Source organism: Diachasma alloeum, unplaced genomic scaffold (genome assembly GCF_001412515.2).
Source record: "Diachasma alloeum isolate Michigan unplaced genomic scaffold, Dall2.0 Dall_scaffold_00339, whole genome shotgun sequence".
NCBI lineage: Eukaryota > Metazoa > Arthropoda > Insecta > Hymenoptera > Braconidae > Diachasma > Diachasma alloeum.
This window is the reverse complement of record NW_021680478.1, coordinates 371,928-388,593: the sequence shown is the minus strand read 5'-3', so window position 1 is coordinate 388,593 and position 16,666 is coordinate 371,928. Positions and strand designations below refer to the sequence as shown.

The window sequence follows — 16,666 nt, the reverse complement described above, 5'->3', positions numbered from 1 at the left end:
CCTTGGTCGGATTCTAAAATCAATGCTGAATTTTTTCTTATGTTTTGAAAATCGAAATTGATCCCCAGAATCGCCACTTGAGTATCTAAAGGACGTAAGTGGAATGTCAGACGTGAGGATGGGGAAGGATCACCTCAATTGAAATTTCTTGTCCCACAACAGTCCCTCCGCAGCAATAAAACCCCCTCCCTCCAATAAAACCCCTTTTTATTTCAACTTCAAAATGGTCCATTTAGCGCAAAACCCCCTATTTGTAATTTCTGTAGCCTCGAGATAATTCGATTTCGACGCATAGAATAATTTCTTGCATTCCGCACTCCTTTTACCGATTTTCTCGAGAGTTCGAAGTGTCGAGAAAATCTTTTCTACGTGATACCGAAAGAATCGTTGTGAAAAGCTTTCAATGGAATGCCAAAGGGTTCTCAACATAAAAATTATTGAGTTATCATTGAAGATAAATTTTATTCGAATGGAAATTTTTCTCAAGTCTGCTCTAATAACTATGACACTGAAAACAAGCATTTTATTACTGCGGTTTTTCCTGGCAATTCCCCTGACTTACGAATATAACCTTCAGGAAGAAAATTCATTGAAAAATGTAGAGGGGATGAAAAAAAATATATGCCTTGCAGCATCGATATCGGTGTTCCTTGAATTTATGCCCGCCGGGATAAATAACGCCAACTGCTTCTCACGATTCACGGCCTACCTTTATCATACACGCTCTCCGTATTTGATTTATATCTGCCATGAAAAGAAGAGGTAGAAAACGTAAAATGAACATAATACGAAACGGGCGGAAAAATATTTTGATATCATCATTTTCCGTTGTCATAAATTCTATTCGAATTTCTTGAATACTAATTCATTCAAATAACGATTACTGTATTCCACTTTTTTGCTTTTTCAGAATGCGCATTTCCAGTGAGATGGGAGGGCACTTGGTTCCAGAGTGGTGTGAGACAACCAATTCTCATATCCAAGAATACGCTTTCAAACAAGGGCAAGTGTTTGAGGAACGAGGGCGACAAGTTTCTCGTAGTGGACGAGTAAGTAGAGATTCATCTATTAAGATATACCCTAAATTGCACGTGATTAATATACCCTAAAGTTGATGCGACCGTTAATCAGCCATCTCTCCACGGGATAAATATTTTCAGTCTCTCCGATTTCTTCAAGATTTTGAGAGACTAAAACCAGTCAACCTGGGTCTCCCGTAACCGGTTCAACATCTCCCAGAGTCTTCGGTGAGAGACTCGAGTCTGTTTGAGTCTTCCCCAATGCGGTAGAGACTGGAGTCTCCCATTGAAAGATCGGAGCTTAGAATTTTCGGGACTGCATTAATTAGGTTACATGCTGAGATTACATAAATATAGGCTTCAAAAAATCGTATACTGAATTTCTTCTAGTGGAGCAAGACTACTCCCTGAGACAATTGGATATATAAAATCTATTTTGACTTGCTAGAAACAATGCACTACAGAATGGCTTTTTGAAAATTAGCATTCGATAAATGAGAAAGCCTTCAACCTCTTTATCATCCATTGTCGTGAACTATTTTCGGATTTGTCGTGCAACGCGAGAGAGTCAGCATCGATCTGCCAGTGGTGATTGGTTGCAGTGTGCCGCCTGGGGAGAATCAGAAGTTTCGCAGAAGCGAATAGTTTGTCGCGTGTGGCGGCCCTCGAGCGTATTCTGCCAGACGTACTGATTAAAAACAGGAATCCATTGGACTCTCCCTTTTTTCGCTTCTTTTTTTCATTTTTTCTTATTCTTTATCTTTTTTTTTCTTTGTCTCAAACCCTTTCTGTTCCGTTCAACTCTCTTATTCACCATTTTCTCATTTACTGCAAAAAAGTATTAGAAAGGCGTTGAGGAAAAGGAGAGGAGCCTCCTTGCTTCTCAAATGCCGCTTCCTCGACACAGGGAGCACCAAAGAAAAGATGTCTCGGGTGCAGTCTGCCCCTTTGGCACTTTTTCCGGATTCCGGTCAAATTTTTTGATGTTTGGATGTTAAAGAGGTTCACACGGATTGGTAATGGTATAATCGAATATTTTTCTGCGGAGAATTAAAGCAGATTCCTCTGGCATTGAAAAGACAGTCGTAGAGATCGATTTTTGGGGGATTTAAACGATTTTATTTTTGCAATATCGCTGAATAGGGTTTAGTCATGGCTTAGTCGGAGTTTAGTCGAAATTCAGTCGGAGGTTAATCACGGTTTAACCAAGGTTTCGTCAAGGTTTAATCAATATTCAGTGGAAGTTTAAACCAGTTTAATTTTAATTTAGGCGGTGTCTGTTAGATGTTTAACCAGGGCATATGGAGCTCATGTTAAACATTTCGGACAATTAGGGATAATCTCTTAATTAACTAAGGTTTCATGGCTGGTATATCTTTTTTTCACTCAATGTGTCTGATTTAAAATAAATTCAGTTCACGGAAAAGATTTATCAAAAATTATCTTAAAAAAAACAATTGAATTTCCCTGAGGTTGAACTTCAGAATCCCTACTAAACTGAAATTAAGGACAGAAAACCGAATATGCACTTTTTTGTTTTAATTCGATTAATCCATTCGGAACCAAATTGCTATCTCGTAACAAAAAAAATATACTTGATGTAGACCTGTACAATGGGCTACTTGTTTTAATAATTTGATTGTTAAAAACCCTACCGGTCTTACCCTTTTCAATATTATTCAACCATTTTTTTGGTGTATTTCATACGATCATCCGCAAAACCGATCGTATGGAAGGAAAAACTACCCATTGCTTTCGATTAGATAAAAAATTGTTGTTGAAAAACGAAAATTTAATGATGTTCCATGTCTACACTTTTATTTTACATAAAGAAGAAATTGAAATGAAATCGCCAACATTTTTCATCAAGTTCTTTCGGTATTTGAAAAAAGGGGTATGACCCCCTCTCCTTAATATGTAATTCTTCTGTTGTATATTTTTCCCATTTGATTTCAGTTTTGAAATTCAATCTGGGGAATTGAGTGATTTTTGGGAGTTAGTTCCACTCCCAAATGAATAGGAAGTTTATCTGATTTGAAAATATCTAGATCAATTACTGAAATTGAATTGTTTTACCAGAAACAATTATTCGCCCTAGTTCGAAGATTCCCATCACCAGCTACCATTCACTTTACTACCTTTTTTGTTACAGAAAATCGTGTTACAGATGTGTTGTCATACACGAAAAGCACGCCAATGTTTTGCAGTACAAAGAGAGTAAGTTTTTTCAATTATTTGTTTTTTTTATCTTCCATTTTTCTGTAAATTTTAAAAGCCATTGTTTTCAGAATTTCTGGATAAAGTTGTCTGTTGGTGAAGTTTGTAAAGTTTTCCAGGATTTGTTTTTTACATCTAGTTCATCCCACGGAAGTGAGGTAAGGGTTGGGGGCTGGACTGCTGAGGAAACATCCGCTTGTGTACGACATTTGATGACCCATTTCTGTTCAGTAATTTTGTAGATTGTTTGAAGAAGAAGTTTTCGCTGATAGAATTTTTTTGAGCCGTTTTCACATGACTTTTTCAATTGATAAATCAAAGATATTCCTTAATAATGGGCTGGGTCGAACTAGTTTTGTGTGCGTGACGGCAATATGAGTTCAAGAAAAAATTAAGTACAAAACTTTGGATTTTGTCCAAAAATGATAAGCTCGTAATACTGATGGAAAATTGTGCACTATATATTCAATTAGAATTTAACGTTCTTCGTTGATTTTTGACAAGAATTTGTAAAAAATCTTGGCAATGAGAGTGAAGTTGAAGTGATCTAAACTGACAGAAATAATTAAAATTGAACGTCTCATGTGACTGCACCACGTACCCTTATAGTTGTCCTCATTAATTCCCATAAAATTTATACCTTCCGCTAAGAACACGAACAATACGTCTCTTCGGCTTTAATTGTGTCGCATTGCGGCAGAGCACAATTAAATTATCATTTGCTTCTGATCTAAAATACATGTTCACACCCAAAGAAAAAAAGACTGATTCCATTCATTTTCGACCTATTTCAAGTCGAGTGTCTCAAACTTTACTGCGCTTTTCATTTTCGTGGTCAATGCAATAACGTCCTCCTTTTGGATCGGGAAGATGATGAAAAAACCTATCATCGATCTTTAGCGTATGAAAAATCTCACTCCAATAGCCCAGGACTTTCAAAACATAATAGTCTCTCCTTCAATCATAGTCGACCCATGGGTAGCAGTATCCTTCATTACAGGTAGCTGAATAACTGACTCCGCCTGCAAACCATTCAGAAAAGACAGGGTTGCATCGAAGAGAGAAAAATCGAAATTTCCAGAAGTTTCACCGAAATAACTGAACAACCGGGAAAACGACTCAGCTCAAAATCCAATTGAAATCAAGTTATGTAAAGACGCATCCATTCTACCCCACCCATTTTTCCCGCTGTCTTATCAATCGGCTATTCAATATATTATGAATTCAATTTTACCCGACTATCCCACTAAACACCAGTATTTAATTTACCTGTAGCCCAATTTACTCCCCTTGTGACAGCCTGTTATTTTGCATACTATTAAAATGGGATAATGATCACCATATCGTCCCAATTTGCTCCGTTGTCGAATTTCCCTCCCCCCCCCCCCCCAGTTATCCCTGTACAATATTATACTTGCTCCACTGTCTATTTAATTCATAATTTACGAATCAATAATTTGTATTACCGAGATCCTGAGTCTTCGTACCGAACATTTCAAGTCCCGATGTTTTAATGAGAGACTCTAGTCTCTACCGCCTTGACGAAGACCCGAACAGACTCGAGTCTCTCACCAATGACTCTCCGAGACGCGAAACCCGTTACGAGAGATCTGGGCAGACTAATTTCAGTCTCTCACGATCTTGAAGAGACCCGAGAGGTTGAAAATTTTCATTCCGGAACATTATGCAGATACATTCACCTCTTAGGTACTGATTTCTGACTTTCATTGAATAATTGAACTGAAATTCACAGTTTCCATAGATTTTTTCATAAAATTGTGAAATTTCAATGAAGACATTCCTCAGAATTTCGATGGGAGTGTCTTTAGCTGAAACTGACCATGGAAATTGAAATGCAAAAAGTAAATTAAACAAGAGAAAGAGAAGACTATAACCCCCCGCGACTTTGATAAATCGTTGAAAAATGCGTGCTGGATAGAACGTCGGAAAAGGATGGCAGGTAGCTGGATAGCACTCAAGTCCCTGGAGTATCAAATACTGTGGAGAGAGTGGGGATGGACTCGCAAGTGGCAGAGAACGTCCACTCGCTTGACGGCCTGCCAACCGTGCGGTCCACTCCACCTACCACGTACCACGAATGTCTATATACCATGTACGTTTCTTCATTTTTCCGTTCTCCAACTATTTTTCATCATCTTTTTATACCATTTCGTTTCCTCTTGCTTTTATATTAATGAGTGAAATGAAATATTAGAAATTGAAATGAAAAACAATTAATTGACTTTTTGTTGAATTAAGTTGGTTGGAAGCCCAAGATCAAGGGTAGCGAATTCGGCGTAGGGGTAGTGAGAAGAATAACGCGGGAATCAAGTAATTGTTGATTCGGTGACAATACGACCGCCATGACCGTGACTGCTTTCTTTTCGAGCTTCACTCTGTTGCGATGCGCTCGACGAGGATGTTTGGATCATCACTCCTCGGGCACACGTGCATGTTGGTGAGCACGATAAGGTGTGGGTAAAAGAATTTTGCTTATCTCCACCGTTTTCGACTCGCGAAATCCCCCGGAAAATGATGAGCGAGTCGAATAAAACTGTGCATAGAAATTTTCTTGTATGAATATGTTGAAAGATTCAGTTCACAACAATATTTTAGAGGGAATCTGCGACCTGGTGCACTTTCTGCCGACTGAAGGTTCTCCAAGTGCTTGTAGCTGGTGAGTGGTGATACAGCTCATGGTGATCCATCGAATCGAGCTTACTAACTCGACCGACCGAGGCAAATTTCTACTAGAGTACTAGAGGAAAATATAATAATTACGTTTTTTTTCTTAATCATAGGTGCGACGTTCTGACAAATATTTTTACTTTTTCAGGCTTTTGGAATTAAAACGCTTATCCTGGATGTTTATTTGGATACGACTTTCAACATCGATACAGGCGCAGTCAAAATAGTCTGTCCGTCTTTTGTGCATGTGCTTTTATTAAAAACAGTAGTTAGACGCTCTTTCAGGCTCCGTCAGCGATACATATTCTACAAAAATCCAATATATAATGAAGAAATAATGGAACTTTTATGAAACATTATTTAATATATTTTCTAATAATTTGGGTTTGTTTCGATTGTTCCAGCATTCTGTCATCCGAGAAACTCCTTAGCACTGCTGTGTTCATACATAACCGGTGACGCTTTACTGTACTCAATGTTTCGTGAAGAAGCAACGGCAGTGCCTTGTCCGTTCCGTGGCCCAATGACATTCATGTATAATCGCGGCCACGGCACTTGTTCTAATCCACTGAGCAATGTGGACACCTGTACAGACGATAGTAGATTACTATTTAGGTATCAGGCTTGTCCGGATGTACCTGCTTCAGAAAGTGCAGGTGAGACATTCAAGAAAAAGTTCCAGAATTTACATCTTTGTTTTATTTAATTCAGGAGTGAGGTTTTCTACGAGTCACTACAAATATAATATTTGTATTAAAATACTGAATTATCACATGGTACGGGTCGTGCGTAACTGACAGGACAGGTGTCCGATGATTTGAAAGAAAGCCTCGGGGAAGTTCTAGTGAATTTGTGATTAATGATTTCACTACTCAAGCCGTGTGTGGCAATTTCCAAGGATTTCTGTGCTAATAACTTCTTAAGTGTTATAAATTTCAGCTGAAATACTTAGTTAAAGTTAATGGAATGCATTTTTTCCTAAGCAACACAAACAAGATTCTATCCGTCCAAAACCGTTGGTCATTCTAAAAGAACACTATTTATGCAAGCAAAAAGTATGTAATCAGCTACACTGTTTGAAAATTACTCCAGAAATTTCAAGTAAAAAATCTTGAACTTTTTAACGATCCCTCATTCACAGGAAATTTGTATTATTGAAAATTTAGTTGAATTCTGGAGTATTTAATGAAATGGCAATTTTCAGGTCCACATGATAATGAAAATTATTAAACAATTTGAAAATTCAAGCACCGATTCCCCTGAACTTGTAATCCACGGAGAATTTAGTTGGATATGATATTTAATTTCCGCAAAGAATTTGGAAATTCTAGATTGTAGTATAGTCATTGTAATATCAGTGATAATTTAACATGGAAAACCCAATTGTCCTGAATTTCCAACCAGAATGAGCGATTCCGTGTACGACTTCATCTTAAATTGAATTCAAATTCACAGCATTGAGAAGTCAACTGGAACTATTGCTTAGTGGTCAAAAAATTTCTAATAGTGTACTTGTTTTTCTAATTCTAGAATGTCATTTATTTTCAGTGGAGGAACTGGAGTGCCTGGCAACGTGGAAGGAGGGTAGCAGTCGTTACCTAGTCGGTCGTTTGCATCATGGCCACGCATCAAGTAATGAGGAGCGTTATAGGTGCTTCGTTTACGAACGGGCAGGACAAAGTGTAGGAGGTATGGGCAGAGCTGTTCTCGGAATGGCGACCATCGACCACGAGGTTGGGATGCCACCGAGTGGACCACTACCAGAGGGTACACCCGAAGTTTATCGAGTCGCCCAGAGTGGTGATGCTACCTGCAATGGCCTCTTCAGTCCCATGGAGGGATCACGTACAATGACCTTGACCAAAGGTTAATTTCATTTTCATTATGACATTAGTGGAATTGCAAGATAGTTTTCTTCCCGGGAAGTTGATACAATTTGGAGGTAGGAAGAGGTTCGTTGCATAGAGAAGGGGATTGCTTATGACGAATTAGAATAGTCTCCCGACATCGGTCTCATAATTAAAGTGAAGGACACACACAGAATTCGTCTTTTGACAGTCGTCTCATGACTTTCATGACGAAAGTGGCGTATTTCGTTTCTCGGATTTCTGTTGTTTTCGACGATCGTCGGTATAACATAGCCCACGTTCCTCTCTTTTTAAAAAAGAAAAATCGTACTTTATCGTTCAGTTATGATAAAAAATAGTGTGTCTATCTAGGAAAGAAAACAGGACATAAAAACACGCGTGTTTACCGCCGTCGGCCTCACCTCCATACGCGAGTTGGAATGTCCGGTTTCCCCCCCGTTGAAGCACAATCTACTATTTTTCCGTGATTCGTCAACTTTGGAAGAATTATCGGGACTGCATATGAATTTCCAATTAATTGAAAGCCCTCGGGTTTTTGCTTTTTTAGGTTTCATCATTTTCAAACACATTTGTTTTTTCCATTTCCAAAAATCCCGATTAAGAACTTCCGCTGCGGAAACTTTCCAGTTTCCACAATTTTGTCATGCTTCCTTCTTATCTCTCAACTAAAGAACACCGAAAAAGAAAAACTGTTTTTCTGTAACCCTCCTGACACATTGGAGTAGACAAAGTACAGAAGCGATTTTCTCAAGAGTGCGAATTCCGTGGCACCATCTTTCCTCAAAGATTTTATCGGTATAATCCGAGACTTTATCACCTCTGAAGTGAGACGAGCCCGAATAAAATGAGAAAAAGTGCGTTTGGGAATAGAACATAGCAGAGAAAAACAAAATTTTCGCATCCATAAACTAGGGGATCTTCGTGGAGGGATAAAAATCGTGGGACGAAGCCGGTATAAAGCGAATGAATGAAATAAATAGGTATAACTTTGTATTTTTTCTATTTCATGTTACAGCTTCATCGCCGGGGAAATGCCGATTTCCAGGATGGTTAACTGGTCACAATAACAATGGCCTCACGTGGCATACTCTGGATCTTACAAGATCGTACACATTTCATCCGAGGAATGCAAGTTTACATGTAACAAGGTCGAATGCCACTAGATACGACATGGCATTCCTAGACTTTCAGGATATCATTGATGGCCAGGAGGAACAGGAGATCAAGATACTCTGTAACAGTATTAAACAGATGAATCCAACGCAAACTACGACGATGATTGTTGCACATTTTACTGTTGGATGGTGAGAAATTAATACTTTCGTCTATATTCACTTCATAAATGTCAGAGTACCACGCATCTTAAACTATTTGGTTGATCGAGACGCGCGGTAGCGTATCGGTCAAGAAAAAATTTTGACTCCGACTGTATAAAACATCGGGCCGAACGTATCGAGTATTTTTACACGATAGAACTTCCCTCTTCACTACCTCTAAATGATTAGCATTCGGTATGATAAAAATGGGACGATAAATCGGAAAAGTGTTCTTATTTACGTTATATAAAACGCCTATGAGCTTTTCAACGGGGTAACTGTTGTATTTTTTGGATTAATAGTGAAAGAGAACCACCGGAATTTGTTTTTTCCACATTTTAAATTACTGCTTAGACTGGAACGAAAAATTAATTCAGTGATCTATATTGTGAAAAAACAAATGAGTTGAATTGAAAAGAACAACCCGAGTCAAGGATTTGGCTCTGATTGGACGTACACAGGTCTTTCAAGGTCTCTCCAGACCTAGATTGACCTGGCTGGTAAGTCCTAATTAGTTTCTGCGACGTAGTTTTCCGGAGACGTTTCGAATCCTCAGGTCTTTTCGGCCCTGAGCAGTCATCCTCTATACTACCTAGACCTTGGGATTTCATGAGGGGTGGAGGGGGAAGGCACGTATGCGGAGGGTTGAAATTTGTCCCCAACAAGGAGAGAGGGTTGCAAAATATTTTAGCCACCCTCAACTCTCCGTTTGCATGCGGTGTTTAAATAAAAAAAAGTGAACGTTGATTCTGTATTTATTGACCCCCCTGATGCCAATGTAATCCTCGGAGGCACCAGAAATGTGGAAATAAAAAATTTTTTGTTTTCACCCGGGACCAAAGTGTCAGATCGTGGATTTTTGTCGGGGGAAAGTTGACTTTCCCCAAAATCGCATTTTTTCGCCAAGTGAATGTTGATTCTGTATTTATTGGCTCCTGTAATGTCAATGAAACCATCAGAGGCGCCAGAAATGTCTAAATAAAAAATTATTTATTCACCCGGGGCCAAAGTGTCAGATCTGGGATTTTTCCCGGGGGAAAGTTGACTTTCTGTGTCTAAAATTAATCTACTCACATTTCATTCCTTAATGGTATTTAATTATTGTAAATGATTTCATCATGTGCTTTAGGACATATTATGTAACATAGGAAGTTCTACTATGTAACATACTCAGCTGTACTACGTGAACATAGTAATTATTCCTGTATCGCACAATATAGATTATAAACCATCTCGATTGATAAAAATGGTTGTAATCGAGTTTTAGAAGTTACGCAATATAGAAACTGGAGAAATTTTTGCCACATGTGCAACTAAGCTAATGGTCTTCATCAAATTAAAACTCGATTCATGGTATTTGATTTTGAGTTACAACCGCAAAGGAGGATAGGCCGTTACAAACTTTTGATCAGAATTAGTGCATGATTTGTGCATTTCATTGAGCGCGAGTATAACTAGACCAGTGACTTGTCATTAAGCATTAAAATTTGCATTTGAAGACATTTCCGTCGAGTGCAGTATTCGGAGTCATGTGATACCTTCACGTCAGTGTTATTTTGATAATTCACCGGACTACGGATGCATTCAATGCAATACCGACTTATCATGAACACGATTTCTAACATATAGGATCTAAAATTCAGTCGATAATTACCCTAGTAGAAATTATGAGAGGTTCTGGGACATTGGCTGTTGCAGCGATGTTCACGCACGGAGTGCGCTGCCGTACTCCGCAGCTAGTTCGCTGCTGGACACCTATGCGACACTGACGCGATGGGTTCTCATTTTTTCATTTTATCGATAATAAGAATCATCAGTTAGTTGCGAGCGATTATTATTCACTAACAAATCGTTAATCGTTCAATAATTGATTTGAATTAATACGCATAATCTGCAGTTTGTGAATTCTTAATTGACGGGATTTAAGGTTGGGGCGGACACAGATAGGTAAATTTCGCATAAACCCCGCGCAGCCCTGTCTCAGCGACCCTGCTGCGTACCTTTGTGAGGTACTTCGCCGCAGAAGGCAATGTTGCGCGCCAACTTACGCCGCGACGTTTCTGCGTAATGAAATTTCTCCTAGGGTAGGAATCAATCCAGAACTAAGCAGGATTTTTTTGCTCATTTTCAGTCGGAGTGGATTCATGTGTATGACCTTCTATAGACGAGATGGTCATGTAGTAGAAGTGCAAACTGGCAGGCAAGTGTCCAGGGTTGAAGACGCCTGCAGTGCGCCGCATTCTCAATCTCACAGCATTCCCTACCTCACATTAGTCAGTAAGTGAAAATAATTCAATTAAATATTCATTCAATATCCCAATCGGCGATGTATTTTTCACATTTTGTTTTCAAATTAAATATGTCAAAATTAGTAATAATTACGGTTCCAAAGTAATTCCAAAGTAATTTGGAATTCTCCATTTACCATAAAACTCTAATAATTGGACTATTGAGCAATTTATTTCCAATCAAACACCAGTCACAAATTATTACGGACGATTCCAGAGAATTAATGAAATGCTCCCGCTACCACAAATTAAAATTCATCTGGTGTGATCACTTTATGCTCATTTGGTTCATTACAATGGCGAGATTTATCTCCATTTGAAAAGTCCAATAGTTTTGATGCCGCTTCAAATATGATTCTACAGGGAATTTCATATAAAAAACTAGCGATAGTCAGAAGTGTTGATGGGTTAGTTAGATCGTCTGGACAATCTCCGTGAAACAACATAGCATGTCGACTTATATTGCTTTGTTGATTTGGATGAATTGATTGCAACCCTACTATTCGTTTGTTGCGGTCCACAGATTTTTATTTCTTTTAAAGAAATTTTCCTTCGTTAATTTAGCCCATGTAAATTCCTGACGAGAGGATCTTATTCGTCCGGAGCTTTTTTCTCCAAAAAATGATCTACTTATGTTCCAAGTATCATTCAAAACAAATCTGAAATTTATGATTCTATCTCAGTGTAATTGACGGATCCTTTCTAATTGGAAGTATATCCGGCACCTTGAGTCAATTAATGTTCAATTGATGTTTCACTCATTCCTGAATTTTATGATTGTCGAGTGCTTGTTGTTTACGAATGCAAAAGCTCATCATTCAAAAAACACTTTTTTGCACTCGTTACGAAATATACTATTTCGTCAGAAGGCCCGTAAACCGCGATCTAACCGAGCGAAGCGAGCGAAGCGAACCACTTTTTCGTAGGCACGCGTAACACATCCTATTTTTTGTGATACCTACCGAGTTCACTGTTCGGAACCGTAGTGGGGGTAAAGTGGTTGCTTTTGTGCACGTTGTGCGTAAAACAACCACTTTACACACACTAAACGGTTTCGAAAAATGAACTTTCGAGGCAGGTATTACAAAAAAGTAATTTTTTTCCTCATGAAAACTGATATTTTCAATAAATCACTGCGAATCCTTTTGTCATCCTCTCCTCTGCCACAAACATCACCACCTTTCGCTCCCCAGCCACTTCAGCAACCCTAAAAAAGCCCCAAGTACCCAACAAACACTCGATCTTCCTCTTCAACTCAATCAGAACACTGAAAAAATATTGAAAAAAAATCCTGACGTTATAACCTACACATCGAAGCTGGCGATCGAGCAAGGAAATTGCTCGAGATATCGTTCCACTCGATTTGCCCCAGAAGAGAGAGCAAGACAGCAAAAAAAGGAACGTAAAAAAGTTTTACCGTCTGTGGGGTGCCGAGAGAAGATTCTTCGACGTGCTCGCGGCATTCCGTCCAATTCCCTGAAAAACTCGATCCCTCTTTCGGGCCAAGACACATCGAATTCGTTGGGAGAAGAGAAAAACGAGGAAAAAAGATCACCCGCTTCAATTCTCTCCACTCCTTTATCTCTTTTGCTCCGCGTCAGCAGAAATTCATATATAATTTTTTGGATCATCGAGAAACTGTCAAGTGTCAAAACGACTGATAAAACAGAAATGCATATTTATTTCATTGCAATATTCCTTTCAACAATAAAGAATAATGGGCTTCTTTTTTTTGCCGACTGCATCTTTTACCCGGTGGAGGGTGGAAAGTGCTGGTTGAAACGGACGGAGAGTTGTAATCCCCCAAGGAGTTATATTGGATTCGATTTGATCCACAGTACTGGTAATTCGTCAGAGGCACACGTCCAATCGTTTCCTCTTTTTCTATAAAAACGAGTTTAGCGATGTTATAGGGTTTTATATCATCGTCTGATTTGTTTTTCATTTTTGTACTTTCAAAATGTGCTTTCAAAAATTGATCAATTCACCCCCAAGTTTTCATTTTTCAATTTACATTTTTCCAAGTCCCTATCTTTCAATGAGAAACTTTAATCTCTATCGTATTGGCGAAGACTCAGATAGACTCAAGTCTCTTACCAAAGACTCTCCGGGACCCGAAACCGGTTACAGGAGATCCAGGCAGACTGACTTTAGTCTCTGACAGGCTTGGAGAGATCCGATAGACTGAAAATTTTTAACCCGGGGCAGCGAGGTAAAATGGGTGAGCCTAGCAAATACGATGGTAGGGTGAAACAGGAAGGTGAGGAACGATGGAACAGCCCGGGAATTTGGACGATGGGCAAATTTCGGGCGGGGGTGAAATAGGACAAGGTGAATTGGATAGGGGAATACCCCGGCTGTGGGGCAAGATAGAATAACAATTTGAAACAGATCTATCACTTACAGTACTTACAGATCCATCACAGTAAATAGCATCTTGTCCTGTTTAATCCGAAATTCATGTTTACACCCCACCATCTACTTTAATTCCATCATTCAATTTACCCAACCATAAATAAATATTCACCATATCCCCGCGCTGTTTAACGAGTTTGCTATCTGATTCACCTCCCTACTCCAATTCACCCCGCTATCCCATTTTACCCCATTATCTCATTTTACCCTACTGTCGGAGTAATTCACTGTTTCATTTTATTTTATTTAACCGTTACTCATTAGGACTTATAATCTGAAAAAATTTCAGATTTTTTGAAATTACTTTAGCCACTTTAGAAAATTTCAAATTTCACCGGTTTTTCGTTGCAAGGGTTAACTTGCCAACGCGGCCATCGCCCGAGGGCCTTCAGCCAGGGAATGTTGAATGTGGAGTGGATTTTTCAGTTGAAAATTCCGTGGAATATTCGGTTTGAAAATTGTGTTGAATTTTCAGTTGAATATTATGTGGAAAATTGTGATGAAAAATTGGTGTGGAATTTTGGCCCGTCCGGGGCTCAAACCTGGGAGCTTGAGGTTGTGAATCTCATGCTGCTACCAAGTGCGCCACACAGTCGGGTTATTCTACATCATTTCCAATCAAAATTAGTGAATGTGAAAGACGGAGGATTGCAATGCTTCCGATCGGCAGCAAAAATTGAATCTTAGGAAAATACGAATATGAACACCACGGAGATATTTTCCTGTTGTAATGTAGCTCATCGATCTTCCCTTTCCATGCCCTTTTCAGAGTCCACATGCCGGCGCTATAGAAGGGATGATGTAACACACATGAGCGGATAAATAGTACAAGCTCAATTCATCGAAAATATAATATTTTTAAATTACGAGATTGTATAGAATGCGCTTGTACATACCGCACACCCAGGGATGAGTTCGCATTGAGTAACACGGGGGCTGACCTCGACATTACAATTGCTGGTGCAATGGTGGATGATGCAATATAATTTATGCTTGTACACATATGTATTTTACGCAATTTCACGTGCTGGTTACTGGTTAATTAAATAGGCTGCAGACTACCCGCGACCAAAAATTTGAGTATTTTTGGGGTTTGCAATACTTGCGTCTGCCTCTGCGAGAGAGTATGGCTCAGCACCTTTAGCTATACGTTTGAAAGAATCTCCGAGAGAGACGTTGCAAGACTGTCGAAAGACTGCTGTCGAGTGTCTCTCTTACGCATCTCAATAAATAATTAAACGTCAATAACTCGTCAAAGTCTGAAATCAGTCTCACAATTCTCTCACCGATTACGGAATGGACTCAGACAATTTAAGTGACGGTATCGGAATTTTTCACAGGAGATTCAGATAAAAATTACGGCACGCTCTGGAAAATTTCCTTGACAGTTCTGTAAAATCTCCTATAGCCACATTTCGCTCCGGAATTACGGAAAAGATACGTAATTTTTATTGATTATTTTTCTCCGTGTGTGATAAACTATTAAATGTACGTGGATAGTAAAATTTTAAAGCAAAATACGTATTTTTCTTTAAGTAATAACAGAAAATATTTTTAGTTTTCTGAGAACGTTAAATGTGAAACTGATTGTGAGTTGGATCAACGCTGCAAACACTGTAACTTGATCCTGACGTGCCTCCGTGTATTTTTTTATTGCTAATAATCCAAAAAATACAATAGTTATACCGTTGCGAAACTCACAAGTAATTTATACAGGGTGTTTCAAAAATCTTCATACATATCGTGAAAGTATTATATAGCTTGGAGGGATTACTTGTAAAGGAAAAATTTAATCCTTTTCGCTAATCTGACGCTTTGTTAAGAAGTCATTCGGCAACAAAGAAAACATCCACTGCAAATCACCCTTCTCATGAAAATTCATGTCTCCCCAGTCACTTGTGATGAACGAATGAAATGGAGGTAATCAATCGGACATTTAAGGTATAATGATCGGAAAAAAATGGATTTGCTATCACCATAACCGGGTGCACAAACCCGCAATGAATTTCACTGCGTCGTAAAAGAGTCATTTGATTTCTCCACGCAATGTAAACCTGAAATCTCCACTATCATTTAATATCATTCATATCGCCACTCTCAGTTAATATCAAGGGATGAAATTCATTGTAATCGCACTGCAAAAAATAGGTGGCTGAATTTGAGGTATCTGCTGTAGACAATTTTTAGACACCTATGTGTTTGACTTTACAACACCTATTGGTGTCTGAATTCCTTAAAACATCTGAATATAGTGATACTACGATTTAAGTGACCCACCATAATATATTATGAGCATCTCATAATATTGGGGTTTTATGTACGAAAAAGTGAATAAATTCATCAAAGGGCGTGCAGAAAGTTTTAAGGGGTGAGAAAAAAACGAGAAAGCTCGGGGTAGAGGGGAAGGAGGCCCTCCAGACTCATTTTTCACAAGTTCGAAAAACACGCGGAGTATATGCGACAAAAATATGAGAAAGGCATGAGAGAGAAAGAGCCAAAGTGGAGAAAATAGAGAGACGTAAATTTGAATTTCTGGTCTGCAGAAGAGAATAATCGCGGCTGTCGTTTGCGAGCATATGGCGCGGAATTTGAATTGTCCTTTTTTACTTCTTTCTCCCTCTTTTGCCGCTGAGTACCCTGCAGGGGGAGGCGAATTATTACCCAAAGTTTCAGACACTTTCGGTGATGTTATTCCTTTTTTCAAGGGCTCAATCTCGACTGCTGGGGTAAATTAACGATGAAAATGTTTGGTGAAGTAATTTGGGGGATTCGAAAATTAAATTTTGTTTCCGAATGTCATTATTGTTCATAATTATTTAGTCATTATTTAGTTTTGTCATTGTTTTTTTGTTTCT

The 16,666-nt window shown here is 38.7% G+C and overlaps 1 protein-coding gene across 1 annotated transcript in view; it reads left to right on the top strand.

Annotated features, from left to right (window-relative positions):
* Positions 1-16,666, top strand: part of LOC107040647 — an 80,415-nt gene that overhangs the window by 45,132 nt on the left and 18,617 nt on the right. Inside the window, exons 2-7 of the mRNA XM_015260812.1 lie at positions 911-1,049; positions 3,172-3,236; positions 6,329-6,580; positions 7,473-7,790; positions 8,808-9,096; positions 11,240-11,385. Of these exons, the coding sequence (XP_015116298.1) occupies positions 911-1,049; positions 3,172-3,236; positions 6,329-6,580; positions 7,473-7,790; positions 8,808-9,096; positions 11,240-11,385 (1,209 nt within the window). The remainder of the gene's footprint in view (positions 1-910; positions 1,050-3,171; positions 3,237-6,328; positions 6,581-7,472; positions 7,791-8,807; positions 9,097-11,239; positions 11,386-16,666) is intronic.